Source organism: Octopus sinensis, linkage group LG23 (assembly GCF_006345805.1).
Source record: "Octopus sinensis linkage group LG23, ASM634580v1, whole genome shotgun sequence".
Classification (NCBI taxonomy): Eukaryota; Metazoa; Mollusca; class Cephalopoda; order Octopoda; family Octopodidae; genus Octopus; species Octopus sinensis.
Window position 1 is genome coordinate 5161035 of NC_043019.1, and position 21784 is coordinate 5182818.

General features: G+C 40.5%; 1 protein-coding gene across 1 annotated transcript; it reads left to right on the forward strand.

Annotated features, from left to right (window-relative positions):
• The first annotated feature begins 1341 nt into the window (after positions 1–1341).
• Positions 1342–15817, forward strand: LOC115223474 (ankyrin repeat and SOCS box protein 5). The gene is made up of 7 exons (XM_029794072.2): positions 1342–1515; positions 3713–3814; positions 7354–7452; positions 9234–9332; positions 11780–11878; positions 12595–12702; positions 14797–15817. Exons 1-7 carry the CDS (start codon positions 1414–1416, stop codon positions 15766–15768), a joined length of 1581 nt encoding a protein of 526 aa, XP_029649932.1. The 5' UTR covers positions 1342–1413; the 3' UTR covers positions 15769–15817.
• The last annotated feature ends 5967 nt before the right edge of the window (positions 15818–21784 follow it).

Sequence of the window (21784 nt, forward strand, 5' to 3'; positions counted from 1 at the left end):
AGTCCTGTTGAGTTGTTCAGTGCAGCATACCACAGTGTCCCATCAAGTTTAGATAATGTGCTATTAATACCAATAACCACTGCGCTCATTGCATCTATCAGAAGCATACACACACACACACACATACATGCATACATATATATATATATAAAACTGAGAATGTATGTCTGTCTGTCTGTGTGAATCTCTAAAACTTGAGAACAACACAACCAATTTCACCAGTTGTCAAGAGGTGGTGCTGATGGTGGCGGCTGGGCACAAACACAAACACAAAGACACACACACACGTGTGTGTGTGTGTGTGTGTGTGTGTGTACATATATATACGATGGGCTTCTTTCAGTTTCTAACTACCGAATCCACTCACAAGGCTTTGGTTGAGGCTATAGTAGAAGACATTTGGCCAAAGTGCCACGCAATGGGACTGAACCCCAAATCATGTGGTTGGGAAGCAAGCTTACCACACAGCTGCAGAAGCAACAGAGTGACTCAAGGGCCAAGAGTTTCGTGCGTTGGCCCTTATCAAACCCCCGGAAATCTCAAACCTTGAGTCACTTTGATGCTTCTGCTAAATATTAATAAAATTTACATATATTCATATTTTGAGTTCCAGTTTGGACCTCCTCAATTTTTCTTGTTTGCATCACCATTCCTATACATGCAGGCGTGGTTATGTGGTACGAAGCTTACTTCCTAACCACATGGTTTGGGGTTCAGTCCCACTGCGTGGCACCTTGGGCAAGTGTTTTCTGTTATAACCTCGGGCCAACCAAAAGCCTTGTGAGTGAATTTGGTAGACGGAAACTGAAAGGAGGGGATACGACTAGCGAACAGTGGTCCCGGTGCGCGCAGTCGCGTAGTCGCGCATCCGCGCTAGCTAGTCATGACTAGTCGATCCTTACTTTGTGTTTTTTTTGTTATTTACTTTGTGTTTTTGTGTTTTATTTACTTTGCTAGGTAGTCGTTGTAGGATCGACTAGTCACGACTAGCTAGCGCGGATGAGCGTGTGCGCGCATCGGGACCACTGTTCGCTAGTAGTACCCTGAAAGAAACCCTTCGTATATTATGTATGTGTGTGAGTGTGTGCTTTTGTGTTTATCTCCCCGTCACCGCTTGCCAACCGGTGCTGGTGTGTTTACGTCCCCTAATTTCGCGGTTCGGCTAAAGAGATTCATAGAACAAGTTCCAGGTTTTACAAAGCACTGGGATCGATTCGTTCGACTAAACTTCTTCGAGACGGTGTCCGAAACACAGTCGCAGTATGAAACAAGTAAATGATAAAAAATAATACATATATATATATATATACATATAATTGTGGAATAAATTATGAAGTATTGGCCCATATTTCTTTGAGGGACAGTTTTTCCGTCATCGCCGGTCTCCTCCGGAAGTGTCAGAGAATAATAAACATGGGCGACGTGGGGAACCTGAAAAGGGCCGTTCGCTCTTGTGATCTGCCCCTTGTTAGACGTCTGGTGAAAGGTGGAGTGTCCGTCGACCAAAGACTATGGGTTTGTATATTCCCTCATTTTCTATCTGTTGTCGGTGGAGAATAATTAAACGTGCGTTAATTGGCAATTTTCAGCAACAGCAAAAATATACACAAATCCAGCCCCCACCTTCATCAAATTGGATCATTGAAGTGGGGATGTGTCTCGGGTGGGGAACCCTTTTTGTACCAGGAGGGATTTGCAAATAGATTGACAATTTTCAACAACAAAAATGTACACAAATCCAGCCCCCACCCTCATCAAATTGTGTCGTTGAAGTGGGGCTGTGTCTTGGGTGGGGAACCCTTTTTGTACCAGGAGGGATTTGCAAATAGATAAAGATTTTTAAGTCGTAACTGTGCTGAGAAAAGAAAAGGAATTGAATCGGCATTCCTACACTTATGTACCCCAGCGACTTTATTGCCTCCTAACTCCCCCAAAAATTGATATTTTTTAATGAAATTTTTACAAATACCCTTCAGATGGTCTAGATTCTGGTTATATCAGAATATGTGGTAGAAAACTTTGGAAAGACTTCCGCCAAATTTTTCCGAGAGTGGGGTGAGGAATTTCGGAAAATTCACACAAGACGGCTTTCTTTGCTCATAACTTTAAAAAGGCATGGGTAATTTTTTATGAAATTTTCTATAAATACCTTTCAGAGTGTGTCAGAATTTAATATGATACATGGAGGCTGATACATGTACTCATACTGATGACATATCTACAAAATGAAACTTGAAATTTCGAAAAATATTCTACCTGTATTATGCTCAAACTGGCCAGGTGTGGCCTCTCACACCTACCCTACAATATAATTCTAAAAACGTACTAAATCACATCATTGAAATCTCAAAGCTAAGAGGTAAGACAAGATTAAATGAAAACATGAATAAATAAATATTACATTTTACAGAGTATTTTAAAACTAAAGAGTTAATGGGATAATATAGGTAACTATATTCATCGTCATCATCATTTAACGTCCGTTTTTCAGGCTGGACAGTTTGACAGGAGCTGGGTATAATATATTTATGGCGGTGAGCTGGCAGAAACGTTAGCACGCCGGGCGAAATGCGTAGCCGTATTTCGTCCGCCGTTACGTTCTGAGTTCAAATTCCGCCGAGGTTGACTTTGCCTTTCATCCTTTCGGGGTCGATAAATTAAGTACCAGTTACGCACTGGTGTCGATGTAATCGACTTAATCCCTTTGTCTGTCCTTGTTTCTCCCCTCTGTGTTTAGCCCCTTGTGGGCAGTAAAGAAATATATATTTATGTGTGAAAAAAACTGAGATGGTCACAGCTTGATTGTCTTTGGTTATATCTGAGGAATTACAACCATGTTTCGTGGTCTGCTACTGCTACAGCTCCTTTATAGGGTCCAGTTAGCTCAAGACATCATCAGGAGGAATCACGTCCGGTTTCGGCCCCTACTCCTTAGTCTGTCAAATCAAACCTACAAGGGTGTTTTTACAGGATCGCTTGACCTGCTAACTATAGCTCCCTAAGATCTTATCCTACATCTTTTATAAGAGAAAGGACACAAGATAATGTAGTCTTGGATATGCCATATCTACAGTGGAGGCACAATGGCTAGTGTTTAGGGCAGCGGACTCGTGGTCATAGGATCACGGTTTCGATTCCCAGACCAGGCATTGTGAGTGTTTATTGAGCGAAAACACCAAAGGTTCCACAAGGCTACGGCAGGGGGTGGTGGTGAACTCTGCTGTACTCTTTCACCACAACTTTCTCTCACTCTTACTTCCTGTCACTCTCTGTGACGCTGAATCTCCCCGAGCACTACATTAAGGATACACGTGTCTGTGGAGTGCTCAGCCACTTGCACGTTAATAAATGAGCTGCGACGTCACTGGTGCCAAGCTGTATCGGCCCCTTTGCCTTTCCCTTGGATAACATCGGTGACGTGGAGAGGGGAGGCTGGTTTGCATGGGCAACTTCTGGCCTTCCATAAACAACCTTGCCCACACCTGTGCCTCAGAGGGTAACTTTCTTGGTGCAATCCCATGGTCATTCATGACTGAAGGGGGTCTCCAACCATATCTACATAAAAGATGGAATCGTCACAGTTGAAATACCTTCGATCTTAAGTGTGTGTGATCAACTTTGGCCCAGAACTATATGATAACTTTACAATTTTCATCTTTCCAATATGGTGGAACATTGCTCTGTAATTGTTCTTTGTAATTTTCTTCTTTAGTATGGCACAACATTACTCCAGGAGGCAGTTACTCAGGCACATGTCGAAATGGCACGTGTTTTGATCCAGTATGGCAAAGCAGATCTCGATGCACAAAACGATGTAAGTCAAATATTTTTCCAATTCTCTTTTACTGGTTCCAACCAGTTGACATGGTTTAACCATAATCCACCTCTGAATACAGAGTTGCTAAAACTTTAAATAACTATTAAATGAACTAGCAAATCTGCCCATCTATGAGGGAGGGAAGTCATAAAAGCAGTAAGTATTGAGAAATGTATAAATGGACTTGATAGATTTTGTTGTTGTTTGTTCCTTCTCGAGCCACGCCTGGATCATAATGAGCCGGTTTCCTGGTTTCTTGGCGTATAGGTTCCCCACCTGGACGGAACACCGGTCCGTCGTAAGTGAGCTGCAAGATGCAGGAGGAAAGAGTGAGAGAAAGTTGTGGCGAAAGAGTCAGCAGAAATTTCGCCATTACCTTCTGCCGGAGCCGCATGGAGCTTAGGTGTTTCGCTCATAAACACACACATCGCCCGGTCTGAGATTTTAACCCACGATCCCTCAACTGCAAGTCCGCTGCTCTAATTCACTAGGCCATGTGCCTCCACACTTGATAGATTACTGGGTGATGTCTTAGAGAAATCATGTTATTGTTGGTGATACAGCTATATGATGTGTTTGTAACTGACATGTGATGACAATTCCCTCCCGAACTGAAATAGGCTCCCTGCCTTTGTATCACGAATGGTTATGTGAACCACTCCTAACGAAAGCCAGGGCTTCCTTTGGTCAGTACATAAAAAGTATTAAGAAAAAAATGTTATTTAGATATACTTTTATTTTAGTTGTTTACACTATTTTACCCTCGTTTATACTTTTATACATTCAAAGTCCACAAATTTCCTTATTTGAATTATGAGTCCGATTCCTTTCGATAATATCAATATGATTACAAAACTTCTTTGTAGACGATATTTTCTGTTTGGTCGACACTAATTTTTGAATTACTGGAATCCGTTGCTCTACTGGCCGTGTGTAAATATCGGAGTGGGTAAAAATATACCTACATGATCTAAAGTCTGGCCTTGCGCTTTGTTTGCTGTGAATGCCCGAGTGGTATCTTTTGAGTAGCAAAAGATCAAACTAAGACTTACTTCTCATTGTTCTATGTGAATAATGTCTGGATGTTCTGGTGCCATGCGTTATTTTCATTGAGAAAACTGAGATGTAAACAACAGCCGCTTCGATTAGCTGTTTCGAATCCTGCTCAAGACTGACACACTTCAATAACCACTAAATAATCACACACACTATATACTGACACACACTTTTTCCTTTTTATTTTCACTGTTAATCGTCCTCGTGACCCCCTTCATATCTACAATGGGGCCACAAACTATACAATGAAAATCCAGAGTTACTCGTGTTTGGTGAATTTTTAATGAAAATGCAAAAGCGGTTTATCAATTCAAAAATCAATATCCATGAAATAATCGTACTTTCTGATTTTTTGATGCTAAAAAACTTCCTGATGACCATCTTTGTAATCCTGAAAAATATCGCAGCTATTGGGTCCAGCCATCTGGAAAAGACAAAGGGAAGGACAGACAGACAGGCATAATGCCCATTATACTAGGATAGCAAATCTGCGTATCTATGATGGGAAACAAAGGGATAGTATTGCAAATCTAAACCTTCTAAATTCATGAACTATATGGGGAGGGAAATCTAGAGTTAATCCTCATTGCCAGAATTTTAAGAAAAAAAATCAAAAAGTGATTTATTAATACAAAACTCAATATCTACTAAATAACCCTACTTAGTCACATTTTTTTTTTGCTAAAAACCTTCCTGATTACCTCCTTCGTAATCCTGAAAAACATTGTGACCGTTGGTCCAGCTGTTTGACTGTGAAGAAGGAACACACAGACAGACATAATGCCCATTATAGTCGGGGACTCCCTTTGGTCACGACACTGACCATGGGATTGCACCCAGAAAGTTACCCTCCTAGTCACAAGTCCGGGTAAGGTTGTTTACGGAAGACCAGCAGTCGCCCATGCATACCGGCCTCCCCTCTCCACACCACTGATGTTATCCAAGGGAAAGGCAAAGGGGCCGATACAGCTTGGCACCTGTTACGTTGCAACTCATTTCTACAGCTGAGTGAAGTGGAGCAACGTGATATAAAGTGCCTTGCTCAAGAACACAACACATAGCCCGGTCCAGGAATCAAACTCACAACCTCACGATCGTAAGCTTTATGCTCTAACCACTGAGCCATGCGCCTTCACTAATGAGAACATAAAGATGGATGAAATACCGCTTAGCATTTTGCCTGGCGTGCTAACAATTCTGCCAGCTCACCACCTTAATAATAATAATCCTTTCTACTATAGGCACAAAGCCTGAAATTTTGGTGGAAGAGATGAGTTGATTAAATCGACCCCAGTGTTCCACTGGTACTTAATTACTTAATTTATTGACCTTGAAAGTATGAACAGCAAAGTTATCCAAAGGAAAGGCAAAGGGGCCGATACAGCTTGGCACCAGTGACGTCACAACTCATTTCTACAACTGAGTGAACTGGAGCAACGTGAAATAAAGTGTCTTGCTCAAGAACACAACACGCAGCCCGGTCCAGGATTTGAGCTCACAACCTCAGAATCGTAAGCTTGACGCTCTAACCACTGAGCTATGCGCCCATTATAGTAACATGTCTAATAAAGAAGACTGTTGTAGACTAAATAGTTACTGGCCCTCCATGGATTACAACAATGCGTGCTTCAGTCGATCTGATCACCAGAAGTTCATGAGGTCGCTCATGAAATTAACTTGCATGTGACTGAGCACTCCACAGACACATATGTCCTTAATGGAGTTTACAGGAAGGCACAGGAGTGGCTGCATGGTAAGTAGCTTGCTTACCAACCACATGGTTCCGGGTTCAGTCCCACTGCGTGGCACCTTGGGCAAGAGTCTCCTACTATAGCCTTGGGCCGACCAATACCTTGTGAGTGGATTTGGTAGACGGAAACTGAAAGAAGCCTGTCGTATATATGTATATATATATATATATATGTGTGTGTGTGTGAGTGTTTGTGCATCTGTGTTTGCCCCCCCCAACGTCGCTTACAGGGACGCTGGTGTGTTTGCGTCCCCGTAACTTAGCGGTTTGGCAAAAGAGACTGATAGAATAAGTACTAGGCTTACAAAGAATAAGTCCCGGGGTCAATTTCCTCGACTAAAGGTGGTGCTCCAGCATGGCCGCAGTCAAATGACTGAAACAAGTAAAAGAGTAAAAGAGAGTGAGATTCAGTTTGACATAGAATGTGATAAGACTGGCCCTTTCAAATAAAGGTACAACTCATTTTTGGCGGCTGAGTGGACTGGAGCAACATGAAATAAAGGGTCTTGCTCAAGAACACAATGTACTACCAGTAATCAAACTCACAACCTTATGACCACGAGTCGAATACTCCAGCCACTAAGCCACGCACCCTCACAGTTTGAAAATTTGAATAAATATCTGTGACTTTTAATATTTGGGGCTGAGCCCTTTTTTAGAGAAAAACATGAAATCGTTTTCAGTAACATTAAATAAATAAATTTATGAACTTATTTCTATTTTACTTCAGGATGGAAAAACTGCCCTTCATATAGCTTCGCGGGCTGGTCAAGAAGCCCTTGTGGATCTTCTTTTAGAAGCAGGAGCTAAAGTTAATATCCAGTGCCTTGTGAGTATTTGAAGTCTTATAATGTGTAACACAATTTTTATGTATGGGGAGCAATTGTTATTTCTTATTTGCTTAGTCCTAGAAAGTATGAAAAATGGCTAATGTTTCCTTCGAACTTTGCTTTTCTTTACATTTATTCAAACTCCAGAGTCCCTCTCAACATATGGCTATGATGCTCCCCCACTACACCAGCTCATCATCAGATATGGACATATTAAGGCGGCGAGCTGGCAGAAACGTTAGCACGCCGGGCGAAATGCCTAGTAGTATTTCGTCTGGTGCTACGTTCTGAGTTCAAATTCTGCCAAATTCGACTTTGCCTTTCATCCTTTCGGGGTCGATCAAATAAGTACCAGTTACACACTGGGGTTGATATAATCAACTTAATCCGTTTGTCTGTCCTTGTTTGTCCTCTCCGTGTTTAACCCCTTGTGAGCAATAAAGAAATAGGTATGGACATATCTTCAGCCACTAAGGGACATACCCAAGTGGTTATGGTCAAGCAAGTGACAAGCAAATCTGTGATATTGGACAGAATATTTTCTATAATGATATTTCTGCTTCAGCAACTCAGTACTGAATCTGTCTGAAATGTAATGGAAAATATGTCCATTTCAAAACATTAATGTCCAGGTGACAAAAGCAAAGTTTGAAGGGAATAGAAGTCATTTCTTTTGATTCCTAGATAGAAGTGAAGAAGAAATAACACTTATTGACCAAAAAACAAAAAAAATTTAAATTTTGTTACACTGTGTTATCTATCATCATCATCTTCATTGTCATTGTCATCATCATTGTTGTTATTCTTGATCGTAACATCACCATCATGGACCAAGTGATGGCACCTCTAAATTAGGGGTCCTCAACCAGGGTCCATATAAGATTTTCTCGTTAAAATTTATGTGCAATAAAATGGTTATATATATATTGGGTTGTCTGGAAAGTTCATGCCGATTTATAGTAGCTTACCTTTCGACTTATTTTAGAACATGGTTGAGTCCATAAAATAGGATTTGCCTGCACCTCCATTTAGAGCACAGTTTAAGCTATCTTTTCGTGGAAGAAGGTTTACGTTCTTATAACCTGTGTTAATTCTGTAACCCTTTAAAATGGAAGATTTGAGTCAGTGAACAGGTCGTGGTCTTAAAGCGCCGAAAATACTTTGACAACTTAAATGCTGGAACGGTTTTTGTGTGTTTCTTAAATGGCTTACAAACACCTTCCACGCTGCAATTGTTTTCATTTCAGCACACGATCTCAGATCAAATCACTTGTTATGCAAGTACATCTCCGTAATATATTTCTATTGGGTCGTCCAGAAAGTTCGTGCCGATTTATAGTAGCTTACCTTTCGACTTATTTTAGAACATGGTTGAGTCCATAAAATAGGATTTGACTACACCTCCATTTAGAGCACAGTTTAAGCTATCTTTTCGTGAAAGAAGGTTTATGTTCCTGTAACCTGTGTTAATTCTGTAACCCTTTAAAATGGAAGATAAGAAAGTTCATTTTTGGCACTTGATGCTTTGGGAATCAGACAAAAATTGCTGCAGTTCGGCTGGGATGTGTTACCCCACCCTCCATATTCACCAGATATTGCCTCCCCCTACCCCAAAATTTCGGGCCTTGTGCCTAGAGTAGAAAAGACTATTTACCCCCAGGGATAAACGTTACCTTACCACTCAGTCTCCATGTGTCGTTTTTGAAAATTTGATTTTATCCGAGGTTTGTTATTTAAAAAAAATTTAATGATTAACAAATTCTTTCTGTGTCTGTTGCAGGACGAGACAACTTCTCTGCATTTGGCCATGTGGAAGAGCAAAGCAAATGTTGTGGAGAAGCTGATTGGTGCAGGAGCCAACCCCAACCTCCGAGATCAGGTGAGACAGAATGACACCATCATCATCATCAACATTGAGCTAACATGGACTTCATGTAGTCACTGAAGCTGCTAGAAATAGCAGCCAAATTTCCCTTAATTTATCTACTTTCTATAAAATGGGGAAGATATCTTTATATATAAAAGTGAAGTTGTGTGAGTGTCTGTCTCCTATGATTTAGATTCCTAACTACTCCCACATTTTGCGGTGCAGTTTAACCAAAAGCGGGTATCTTATAGTCGTGATTCATATCGAGCCCTTCTGGGTATTAGCGCGTGTCTACGATGAGTCTACGATTTTAAAAAATTTTACCATCATTTCTTTCCATTTTAATGCATTTTTTCGCTATTATATAAGGGAAGTAACTCTCTAAAAATGCTTATATAGTTATTTCCCTTACAAACCCGAGCAACGCCAGGCGATACTGCTAGTGTTGGACAATATAGTTCTAGGGGATCCCTAAAAAGACAGTGGCTGACAACATGTGTATCTCTGAGCAGGAGCTGTAGGGAAGCATCATAGCCATGTGTTGAGAGGGATTCTTTGGGGTTTGAATTATTCACCCTGGGAAACATGGGTGTTTTGTTCATCATCCTCAAACAACCCTTATTTAGGGACCTTTTGAGTGAGATGGGCTTCTCAACCTGAAGAAAATTGTAACTGTGCCCCACCTGCAAGGTTATGTACTGTTAATCTTGATATGAGGTTACCATGTCACACACACAGGGTTGTGATGCATGTGCCTGGTGTACCCTTATCAGACGGGTAGTCGTGATGGGTATATTGGGCTTTGTATAGTTGTACCCCAGAGTCACTTTTAGGGCATGTGCTGCTCTCTCACTCAATAATGATAATAATCCTTTCTACTATAAGCACAAGGCCTGAAATTTGGGGGTTGTGGCAGGGCGGGGGGGGGGGGCTAGTCAATTACATTGATCCCAGTGTATAACTGGTACTTAATTTATTGACTATGAAAGGACAAAAGTCGAAGTTGACCTCGGTGGAATTTGAACTCAGAACATAGTGATGGGCGAAATACCTATTTCTTTACTACCCACAAGGGGCTAAACACAGAGAAGACATACAAGGACAGAAAGATTAAGTCAATTATATCGACCCCAGTGCATAACTGGTACTTATTTAATTGACCCCGAAAGGATGAAAGGCAAAGTTGACCTCGGAAGAATTTGAACTCAGAACGTAGCAGCAGACGAATTATGGCTACGCATTCCGCCCGGCGTGATAACGTTCCTGCCAGCTCGCCACATTTGGGCGAAATACCACTAAGCATTTTGTCCAGTATGCTAATGATTCTGCCAGCACGCTGCCTTCACTTTAATAATAATAAGAAGAAGAAGGAGGAGGAGGAGGAGGATTGTTTATTTAACAGTTTGAACAATATTTTAACAGCTCATCTATCTTTTCCAAGATCAAACTGTAAAACGAAAACAGCTGCGTAAACCCAGAAATTGAAAAATATAAACAAGGAAATCCCGCATTCCTGTTTTGATAGAATAACATTGTCAGTTTCAATTTCATAACTTGTAAAAGGAAAAAGAAAGAAAGAAAAAGAAGTATATATTTCTTTATTACCCACAAGGGGCTAAACATAGAGGGGCCAAACAAGGACAGACAAACGGATTAAGTCAATTATATCGACCCCAGTGCGAAACTGGTACTTTATTTATCAACCCCGAGAGGATGAAAGGCAAAGTTGACCTCGTTGGAATTTGAACTCAGAACGTAACGACAGACAAAATACCGCTAAGCATTTTGCCCAGCACGCTAACATTTCTGCCAGCTCGCCACCTCAAGAAAAAGAAGTATATTTAATCAAACAGTTTGATTAAATGGAGGATCAGAATGGAAATCGATCAATGGAAATTGCAGATGTGTTACCAGTGCCGGTGGCATGTAAGAGAACCTTCCGTTTCGCGACCGTTGCCAGCACTGCCCCGTTTCGTGTCTGTTGCCAGCCTCGCCTGGCCCTTGTGCCGGTGGCACATAAAAAGCACCATCCGTTCGTTGGCCGTTTGCCAGCTCTGTCTGGCACCTGTGCGGGTGGCACGTAAAAAGCACCCACTACACTCACGGAGTGGTTGGCGTTAGGAAGGGCATCCAGCCGTAGAAACACTGCCAGATTTGACTGGGCCTGATGAAGCCTTCTGGCTTCACAGACCCCAGTAGAACCGTCCAACCCATGCTAGCATGGAAAACGGACACTAAACGACGATGATGATGATGATGATGATGAGTTTTGTGTAAATGTGATGAAATTCACCTGTCTTTTTTTTATTCATTCCTCCAGGGCATGATGTTAGCAATTCACAAATATATTTGTCCTCGTGCATTTTGAGCACTGAAAGTGTAGATTCAGAATATTTTCTGAGAACGTGCACTTTCGGGTGTTTTACATGTTTTTTATACATTTTTTTTTCATTTTGCAGGATGAATGGACACCTTTGCACTGGGGCGCTGAAAACGGTAATTTTGAATTGGTGAGATTGTTGGTAAATAATGGTGCCAAGACCAATGTCGTTAGTAAGGTAGGGTAGGATTTCTTTTGTTGCTGGTTCTTTGTATTTCTACCTCATTATCATCATCGTTATGTCTGTTAATCCTTTCATAAACTTTAAGGGTCCACAATGTGAAGGTTTAAATCTAGGTTTCCTAGTATTGAGCACATGAAAAAGAAATCTCTCCCTAAATAGGGAGTAAGTCTGTGTTTTATCTTTTACTTGTTTCAGTTATTAGACTGTGGCCATGCTGGGGCACTACCTTGAAGAAATTTTAGTCAAATGTATCAACTTTAATACTTATTATTTTAAAACCCTGGTAATTATTCTATGAGCCTCTTTTGAGACCTAGGTTGGGAAGCAAACTTCTGACCGTGCAGTTTCACTTGTATGTGTATTCAATGTGTATACGCATTGTATACACATACATATAAAAATAATAATAAATGCGCCCTTTTAAAGCCTAGCCAGGCTCATGGGCCCAGTTTCCCGGTTTCTATGGCGTATGTGTTCCCCAGCTGAATGGGACGCCAGTCCATCGCAGCGTTACCCATTTTTGCCAGTGAGTGGACTGGAGCAACATGAAATGAAATGTTTTGCTCAAAAACACAACACGTCCCCCTGTCCAGGAATCGAAACCACAATCTTACGATCATGATGCTGACACCCTAATCACTAAGCCATGCACCTCCACATACACATATATATTTCTGTATTATATACACATGTTTCGATTCTATTTTCAGGCCCTAATGACCCCTTTGACATTGTCTGTGGTAAAAAGACATTTGTCAATCACAAAATATCTTCTGATGATGGGAGCTGGACTGGATATTATTGAAAACTCAGAAAAGGTAAAAATCAAAAAAAAAATTTTTTTTTAACCTGTGGTATATTAGCCTGGGTGGGGTGGGGGTACTATTTCCCCTCTAGATTTTGTCTTTTACATGATGCATGTGGCTGTCAAGTTTAGATTTTCAGAACATGTATTTAACAAATCATATTTCCAATATCACAAATTTGTGTGCTGTGGGGAGAGCCATTTGGAATGTCTCAAGTGAAGCACAAATGCATTTCTTTTATAACCTGCTTCCTATTAATGCTGATCCTTAGTAGTTTATCTTTATTGTTTGATAAGAGTCTCTAAAGAAGTATTAGTACCATCATCATTGCCATTTAACCCTTTCATTACCAACCTGGCTGAAACCACCTCTGGCTCAGTAGTACAAATGTCTTATTTTCAAAAATCTTGAATTAAAATCTCCCACCAAATCTTAGTCACAATTTAAGTTCCTAACACTAGCTGAATGATAACTAAGTTATTTTACTAAATTCTTTGTTATATTTAAAGTAAGTGAAAGAAACACAGAGCATCTCAACAGAAATACGGTAACAAAAGGGTTAATGTCCGTTTTCCATGATGGCATGGGTTGGAGTTTCGGCTAATGTACCCTCCAGCCTTCATCAGGTGTCTTGGGGAAGTTTTGAACCTGGGTTCTCATTCCTAATGTATTTTTCAATGATGTTATTATTATTCAGGTCACTGCCTGGAATCAAACTCAGAATCTTGGGGTTAGTAGCCACGCTCTTAACCCCAAGATTCCGAGTTCAATTCCAGGCAGTGACTTGAATTATAATAACATAGAAAAATACCTTAGGAATGAGAATCCAGGTTTGAAATTTCCCCAAGACACCTGATGAAGGTTAGAGGGTATATCAGTCAAAATGTTGGGCTAACAACAAAGATGAGGACAAATATCCATCAAATGTAAATAACGTACACAATTCTTTTGTTAAAAAATGTATTTTAGTGACACGGGCAGTATTAGTACTGAGCAGTAATACTTGTCTCCACCTAAAAGTAGATGTTCTGTTAGAACAAACTATTACCATGATAGTTATGAGAAAATTTCATTTTGGCGTCTGCCGTCACGTTCTGAGTTCAAATTCTGCCGAGGTCGATTTTGCCTTTCGTGGTTGATAAATAAAGTACTCATTACACACTGGGGTCAATGTAATCGACTTAATCTCTTTGTCGCTCCTAGTTTGTCCCCTCTATGTTTAGCCCCTTGTGGGCAATAAAGAAATGAGAAACTCTCATCTTGGGATTTGGTGCAAAATAGTCTTGGTTATGTTGCTAACAAGGTTTTTAGCAAGGCATCAAATCCCTGCTGTCTCCTGTGCAGGTTGTTCAGCAAGAAATTGTAGAACTGTCTTTCTTGGCCTACAAGAGAAGTACCATCATAATATAGGCCTTTCTGTTGAATCAGTCCTCACTATTTTGGCAAGTTTACTGAAGAGGTCTAACAAGACCGAAACATGATCTGGAAGGTTGAAATCACATGATCTGGTGGTCACAGTGCTGGAGATGGAGGTGGGGATTTATCTTCCTGCTGGTGATATAAACAAGAATTTATCTACCGTAGTATAGTTTGTTCTTGCAAGATCCCACCTTATTCTGTCACCTTCCTATGACACTAAGCAACCAATTTCGAAGCAATTGTATCTTTATTAAAACTTTCTTTCACATGCGATGAAGTCGAAGGATGTGTAATGAAAGAACTTTGCTAGACATATAAACTCAAATTAATGATAGTTATTTTACTCTCGGAGTGGTTGGCATTAGGAAGGGCATCCAGCTGTAGAAACTCTGCCAGATCAAGATTGGGGCCTGGTGCAGCCATCTCGTTCGCCAGCCCTCAGTCAAAATTGTCCAACCCATGCTAGCATGGAAAGCTGACATTAAACGATGATGATGATAATGATTTTACTAAATCGCTCCAAATTAATTATTTTTTTCAAAATTGATTAAACTTTGTTGAGTATTTCATTGAAAATATTGTCATAAAAGAAACAAAACCATTTTTAATTTCTACTGAAATTAAATTCTCCATTTGTCTTTATTGATGTTCTCTTTGTTTTTTTTATATTATTTTTTCACACACCAGAAACCTGTCAGTTTTTCATCATTGCTGTTGGAACCAAACCTCTTGAAGGAACACAATACCGAAGTCTTACAACTTGTAGACATAATGATGGAGAATGGTTGCGATCTGTGGTTGGAAAGGAAAACGTTGCTTTCCAAACAGCCAGCAGCCAATTCTCTTGCCGAACAGCTCCATCGTATTCTAGTGTCTCACCTATCCACTCCACCAACTCTTCAAGAGATCTGCCGCTTTTTCTTAAGACAGCATTTACATCACCATTATCAAAAACCACCGAAGCAAATTAAAAAAGAACGGCTGCACTGCCACCATAAACTGTATATTGACAAAGTCATCGCTCTTGAAGTACCGAAACACCTCGAAGACTTCATACTAACACGCTCAGAGAGAATCCAAATTGCATGCAGAGCCAAAAAGCCACCGAAAACCCCTCCACCCATGTTGCCACCACCATCAGATTCAGTAAAAACAAAAACAAATAAACCATCAAAACCACAGAATAATTCTGTGAAACCTAAATCAGGTAATATTATTAATTTAAAGAAAAATGGTGCCACTTTCTCATCAGGGAAAGAAATGGCTAAATTAGAAGAAACTCATAAAAGCCAGGGGAAGTCTGCAAAATGGAAAAATTCTAAGTGGAATTCTTACCCCAACCAAAACATGGTCCCTCCCCATGTAGTAAGAAACCCCAACTGTAGAACTCCTTTATTGAACGATCCAGTCCCTAGAAACCCTGTTTCTCAACCTTTACTTTCCAAACCTATGTATCATGGGACAAGACAAAATAAATTTTCCAACAGGAATCCAGCCATGGCGATGCGAGACATGCCAGATCAGGCTTTTGCTCCAGTTCCCCAGCAAAGAGTACGACGACTGATCAGGTTTTCTGACAACAGTATTCTAGAGTGTCACCTGCCGGAACCTAACGCGACTCACAAAAAACGGTCTTGGCGTTCAAATAAACAGTTTTAATTTATTCAAATGTGAAAACGAAAAAAAACGCAGTAAAGAAATATTGCAGTGTTGTTGTTGATGTTATTATTTAAGGCAGCGAAGTGGTTGAATGCTCCGTGGCATTTTGCCTGTCTTTACATTAAGCTCAAATTCCACTGAGCCCAACTTTGCCGTTCATACTTTCAGGGTCAATAAATTAAGTAATTAAGTACCAGTGGAACAATGGGATCGATTTAATCAACTCATCTCTTCCACCAAAATTTCAGGCCTTGTGCCTATAGTAGAAAGGATTATTATTATTATTATAAGGTGGTGAGCTGGCAGAATTGTTAGCACGCCGAGCAAAATGCTTAGCGGTATTTCATCCATCTTTATGTTCTCACTAGTGAAGGCGCATGGCTCAGTGGTTAGAGCGTAGAGCTTATGATCGTGAGGTTGTGAGTTCGATTCCTGGACTGGGCTGCGTGTTGTGTCCTTGAGCAAGACACTTTATTTCACGTTGCTCCAGTTCACTCAGCTGTAGAAATGAGTTGCAACATCACAGGTGCCAAGCTGTATCGGCCCCTTTGCCTTTCCCTTGGATAACATCAGTGGTATGGAGAGGGGAGGCTGGTATGCATGGGCGACTGCTGGCCTTCCACAAACAACCTTGCCTGGACTTGTGCCTCGGAGGGTAACTTTCTTGGTGCAATCCCATGGTCATTCATGACCGAAGGAGTCTCCTCCTATGTTCTGAGTTCAAATTCAATACAAAGTTATTACCAGTTCAGGTATGCTTGGATCATATTCAAACCTGTAAGAAAGCCATTCTGTGTTCTACATGGCTTTTTTACAAATTCAAATATGCTCCAAGCATATTTGAAATGGTAACAACTTCATATTTTATACACCCTGTAATCTTGATAATACTAAAACTCTAGGGATGTTTGTGTGTAACTGAAATATTACAGAAATGGTATATTATTCTCTCTGTACTCTTTTACTTGTTTCAGTCATGTGACTGTGGCCATGCTGGAGCAATTGTGGACCAGGTGGCATGTTGTGTTCTGGAGTAAAATACTTCATCTCACATTGCTCTGCAATCTCTTTGACACCTGATGTGTGCACCTGTTCAGGCAACATTGATTTGGTGGAGAAAACGAGCAAATGTACAGCTCAAACATTTGATCAACATAAATTATTTGTGCAGGTTGTTCAGCAAGAAATTGTAGAACTGTCTTTCTTGGCCTACAAGAGAACTACCATCATTGGTTTAAAGGTGACACCTGCTCCCTTTTCTTTTTGATCCTACAATATGTTGCTTAGCCCAGGTTAGCACCTGATGGGGCAGTTTGATCAAAGGCATTCCAGTCTTTAGTAGTAAATCCCAGACTGAAGTAATATAGTTTGAGAAAATAATTACAACTTGTACATTATTTACATTTGACGAATATTTGTCCTCATCTTGTTTGTTGTTAACACAACGTTTCGGCTGATATACCCTCCAGCCTTCTTCAGGTGTCTTGGAGGAAATTTCGAACCTAGGTTCTCATTCCTAAGGTATTTTTTGATGTTCTTCTTCTTATTATTGTTCAGGCAGCTACCTGGAATTGATCTCGGAATTTTGGGGTTAGTAGCCTGCGCTCTTAACCACTACGCCATATGCCCAATAATATACATAATTCTTCATCTCTTAAATATAGAACTGAATTGTGACTTCTCCCTAGAAATGATAATGATGTCAGACACGATGACGAGGGTTTCAATTGATCTGATCAACAGAACTGGCTGCTTGTGGAATTAGCGAGCAAGTGGTTGAGTACTCCACAGTCAGGTCCACTCTGAATGTGGTTCTCAAGGGGATTTAGTATGACAAGGCTGCCCTTTGAAATACAGATACAACTAATTTTTTGTCAGCTGAGTGTACTGGAGCAATGTGAAATAAAGTGTCTTGCTCAAGGACACAATGTACTGTCGGGTGTCTTAACTCATAACCATGTGATTGTGTGCCTAACGCCCTAACCGCTAAGCCACGCACCTCCACATACTCCTAGAAATAAATATCTTGTAGTAAACTTCAGTCCTGTCTGGGTGGCAGAAATGTAAACAAAGTGGCGAGCTGGCAGAAACGTTAGCACGCCGGGCGAAATGCTTGGTGGTATTTCGTCTGTTGGTACGTTCTGAGTTCAAATTTCGCTGAGGTTGACTTTGCCTTTCATCCTTTAAGGATCGATAAATTAAGTACCAGTTACACACTGGGGTCAATGTATTCGACTTAATCCATTTGCCTGTCCTTGTTTGTCCTCTCTATGCTTAGCCCCTTGCGGGTAGTAAAGAAATAGGTATTTTGTCTGCAGTTACGTTGTGAGTTCGAATTCCACCGAGGTTGACTTTGCCTTTCATCCTTTCAGGGTCGATAAATTAAGCACCAGTTACACACTGGGGTCGACATAATCGACTTAATCCCTTTGTCTCTCCTTGTTTGTCCCCTCTATGTTTAGCGCCTTGTGGGAAATAAATAAATAAGAAATGTAGACAAAGCCTCTCATTTGAAGCAAAAGATTTGAATTAAATCCAAGAGAAAGTGCGTCTGAAGATCTTTCAAAGATAAGTATGGTTGTGGTTGCCTCTCTGTGTGTGCATATAAAACTGAATGATTTTTGTTGGTCATGGAATCCCTGCAGCATGGGCAACACAATACCAATTGGCACTGTATGTGACTGGTACCCCGGGCTGATATTTCATTTGGCCAGTTGGTACTATATGGCTCAGAAACCTGGACGTTATCAAAGAAGCTTGAGAGGCGGTTGGATGGAACCTACACTCGCCTCCTTATGAGAGCTGAAAATCTCTCGTGGAAGCGTCATCCAACCAAAATGCAAATATATGGGAAACTACCACCTGTGTCATCTCTTGTGAAAGGTAGGAGAGTCCAGTTTGCTGGACATTGTTACAGAGCTGAAAACAAGGTAATTTCTACTCTTCTCCTCTGGAAGCCATCTGCTCACGATACCAGAGGGCGCACACTCTCCTACCCTGATGTAATCTCCAGGGATACAGGCATCCAGCAACAGGACCTCCATAGTGCTATGATGGACCGTAAAGTCTGGCGTAGCATAGTAAATTCCATTGTCTCGACCACGGGCGAACAATGATGATGATGATGGTATACTGGCAAAGCATCTTATATGCAGTCAGCCAAAAGACCCCCAGTAATTTTACACAATCATCACACACTCACACATGCACAAACAAAATGTTGCCATTCTGTTCCTGCTGACAATTTGTTTCCTGAATGTAGGAAACTCAGTTAAAATACAGAAAACTGTTTAAAACGGCAGTTTTATTGATTAAAAACAAAGTTTGAAGAACAAAAAGTTATATAAAAAAACCAACTAAATTGTGAAAATTCTTTTTACAGGGTTTGGAGAGAATCAATTTATGGAAAAACAATTGTTTGGAATCAAAATGGGGCCATTTCATTTAAGAATTTATTATCGTTGCGGGGAGGGAAGTGTGTGTGTGTGTTTTCTTTGTAACAAGAGATAGATTTCATTCTGTTACTAGAATTCTTGGGAAACTCTAGTAAAGTTTTACACCATTTTTGCCACTGCAAAGGTTCTAAAATAAATTCTCAACCATCAGTTTACATTCGATGGATTTTTGTCCTCATCTTGTATGTTGTTAACACAACATTTCGGCTGATATACCCTCCAGCCTTCTTCAGGTGTCTTGGAAGAAATTTAGAACATGGATTCTCATTCCTAAGGTATTTTTTGATGTTCTTATTATTATTATTGTAAACCGCACCCCATCCCCATACATTCTAACAACGAATCTAGTGGCCCCTAATTAGGAGGTTGGCCATGATGGTGAAAAGGGACATTTAGTTTACCATTCATACAATTTGTTGTAGTTGGCTGGAGAACCAGGGTAGACCTATAATCAAAAATGTGCCAGCCACGATCCTGTTCTTCCTTCAAGTACTGACTAACTAAAAGTACATTATTCACCATGTCCTTCCATTTTCAAAGACAGTAGGACGCAATTTGAGGAAGGTTTGGTTGTTATTTCTAGCAACCCCTACATAAAGAGTCCCTCTTTGACCCCAAGGATACTATGTTAGGCATCACCAGTGAGTGATGTGGTTCCAGAGTTACTCCCCCTATATTTCTCCTCCCATTCATAACAAGGACCTCAGTTGTCAACAGAGTGCTGGTTGCCAATAACTAATTACAAACCCTTCGACAGGCTGAGGGGAAGAGGACCTTGAACCAAGCCAAACTTAAGGCCCACATAATATATTAAAATCATTCTAAAAATTTGACCCCTTTACTCTTTACTTGTTTCTGTCATTTGACTGCGGCCATGCTGGAGCACCGCCTTTAGTCGAGCAAATTGACCCCGGGACTTATTCTTTTGCCGAACCACTAAGTGATGGGGACGTAAACACACCAGCATCGGTTGTCAAGCAATGCTAGGGGGACAAACACAGACATACAAACATATATATATATACACGACAGGCTTCTTTCAGTTTCCGTCTACCAAATCCACTCACAAGGCATTGGTCGGCCCGGGGCTATAGCAGAAGACACTTGCCCAAGGTGCCACGCAGTGGGACTGAACCCGGAACCATGTGGTTGGTTAGCAAGCTACTTACCACACAGCCACTCCTGCGCCTATTGCATAAAATTTCCACTAATTCATTAAAATTTCCACAATTGAAAGCCCATATACAAACAGGGTTAAGCTTCAGTATAGGGTCAAAGATTACTCTAGATCAGTGGTTCTCAACTAGGGTTCACATGATAACTCTTTGGGGGTCCATACGCGATTTTGTTATAAATTAGTTATACTTCTACAATACACAAAATATTTAAGCATTTTTAAAATACAATTTCTAATAATATTAATCATAAAAATAGGACTTTTTAGGCATTGAATAATTATGAGGGTTCCACACCCTAAGTAAAACAAGAATTAAAGGGGTCTAAGCAAAAAAAAAAAAAGGGCTGAGAACCATTGTTCTAGATGCAGAAACTGTAGCAGCTGAGTGAATGATTTAAGATGACAATTCAAAATAAGGGTCTTTTAAATATGGAAAAGGTAGAAATGCCAAAATCTCTCCCTTTGTACTTACACTAGAACTGTTTAGTATCAATGTACCACCTAGCAGTGCCTAAAATGATAATTAAACCCCAGTTAGCTGTATCTATGTTGCAATGTGAATTTAATAGGTTTCATATCACATCCTGGATTATTTCGGGAACTGCATTCATGTCATCACTTCCCATTTCCACTCACAAGGCATTGGTCGGCCCGGGGCTACAGCAGAAGACACTTGCCCAAGATGCCACGCAGTGGGACTGAACCCGGGACCATGTGGTTGGTTAGCAAGCTACTTACCACACAGCCACTCCTGCGCCTTAGGTATGAAATAATAAAATAAAGATGGAACAGTGACATCCTGAGCATTTAGAATTACGGTCGACTCCCATTACCACCACCCTGTCCAGCTACATTCCCAATGACAGACCTGTGGCTAAACAATAACTTAAAATAACCAAAATATTTTTCTAAAACGAGTTAATTTTAACAGAATTTCATTGAATAAACACACAAAAAAAGACAGATTTCCACCGTCCTCTTCTGAAGTGTTGACAAATTTGAAAGATATGTTTTCGTGTAGACTCAATACATTCGTCGTACATTAAATATTTTCTCTCAAAATTCCTGAAAACATCAAAGTAAAACGATATTAAGACTTGATTAAAATTCTTACAATGGCGATTGCATACCTGTGTGATAATGACCTGCTTTTGCTGTTTAGCTTCAAATAAAACTTGGACCAGGATCCAGCTGACCTAGGGTCAAAGGCATATAAGTTGCAACAACCCCATTTTCTCCCCTGGCACAGTCTATCTAGACAGAACTACACTGTCCAATACATATGTGTTCTACAGACAGTACCTATGCTTTAAGGAATATTGACTGTTATTTCTAGCAAGTTGAGCAACCACATTGAGACTTCCTTGTTGTTGTTTAGCTCCAG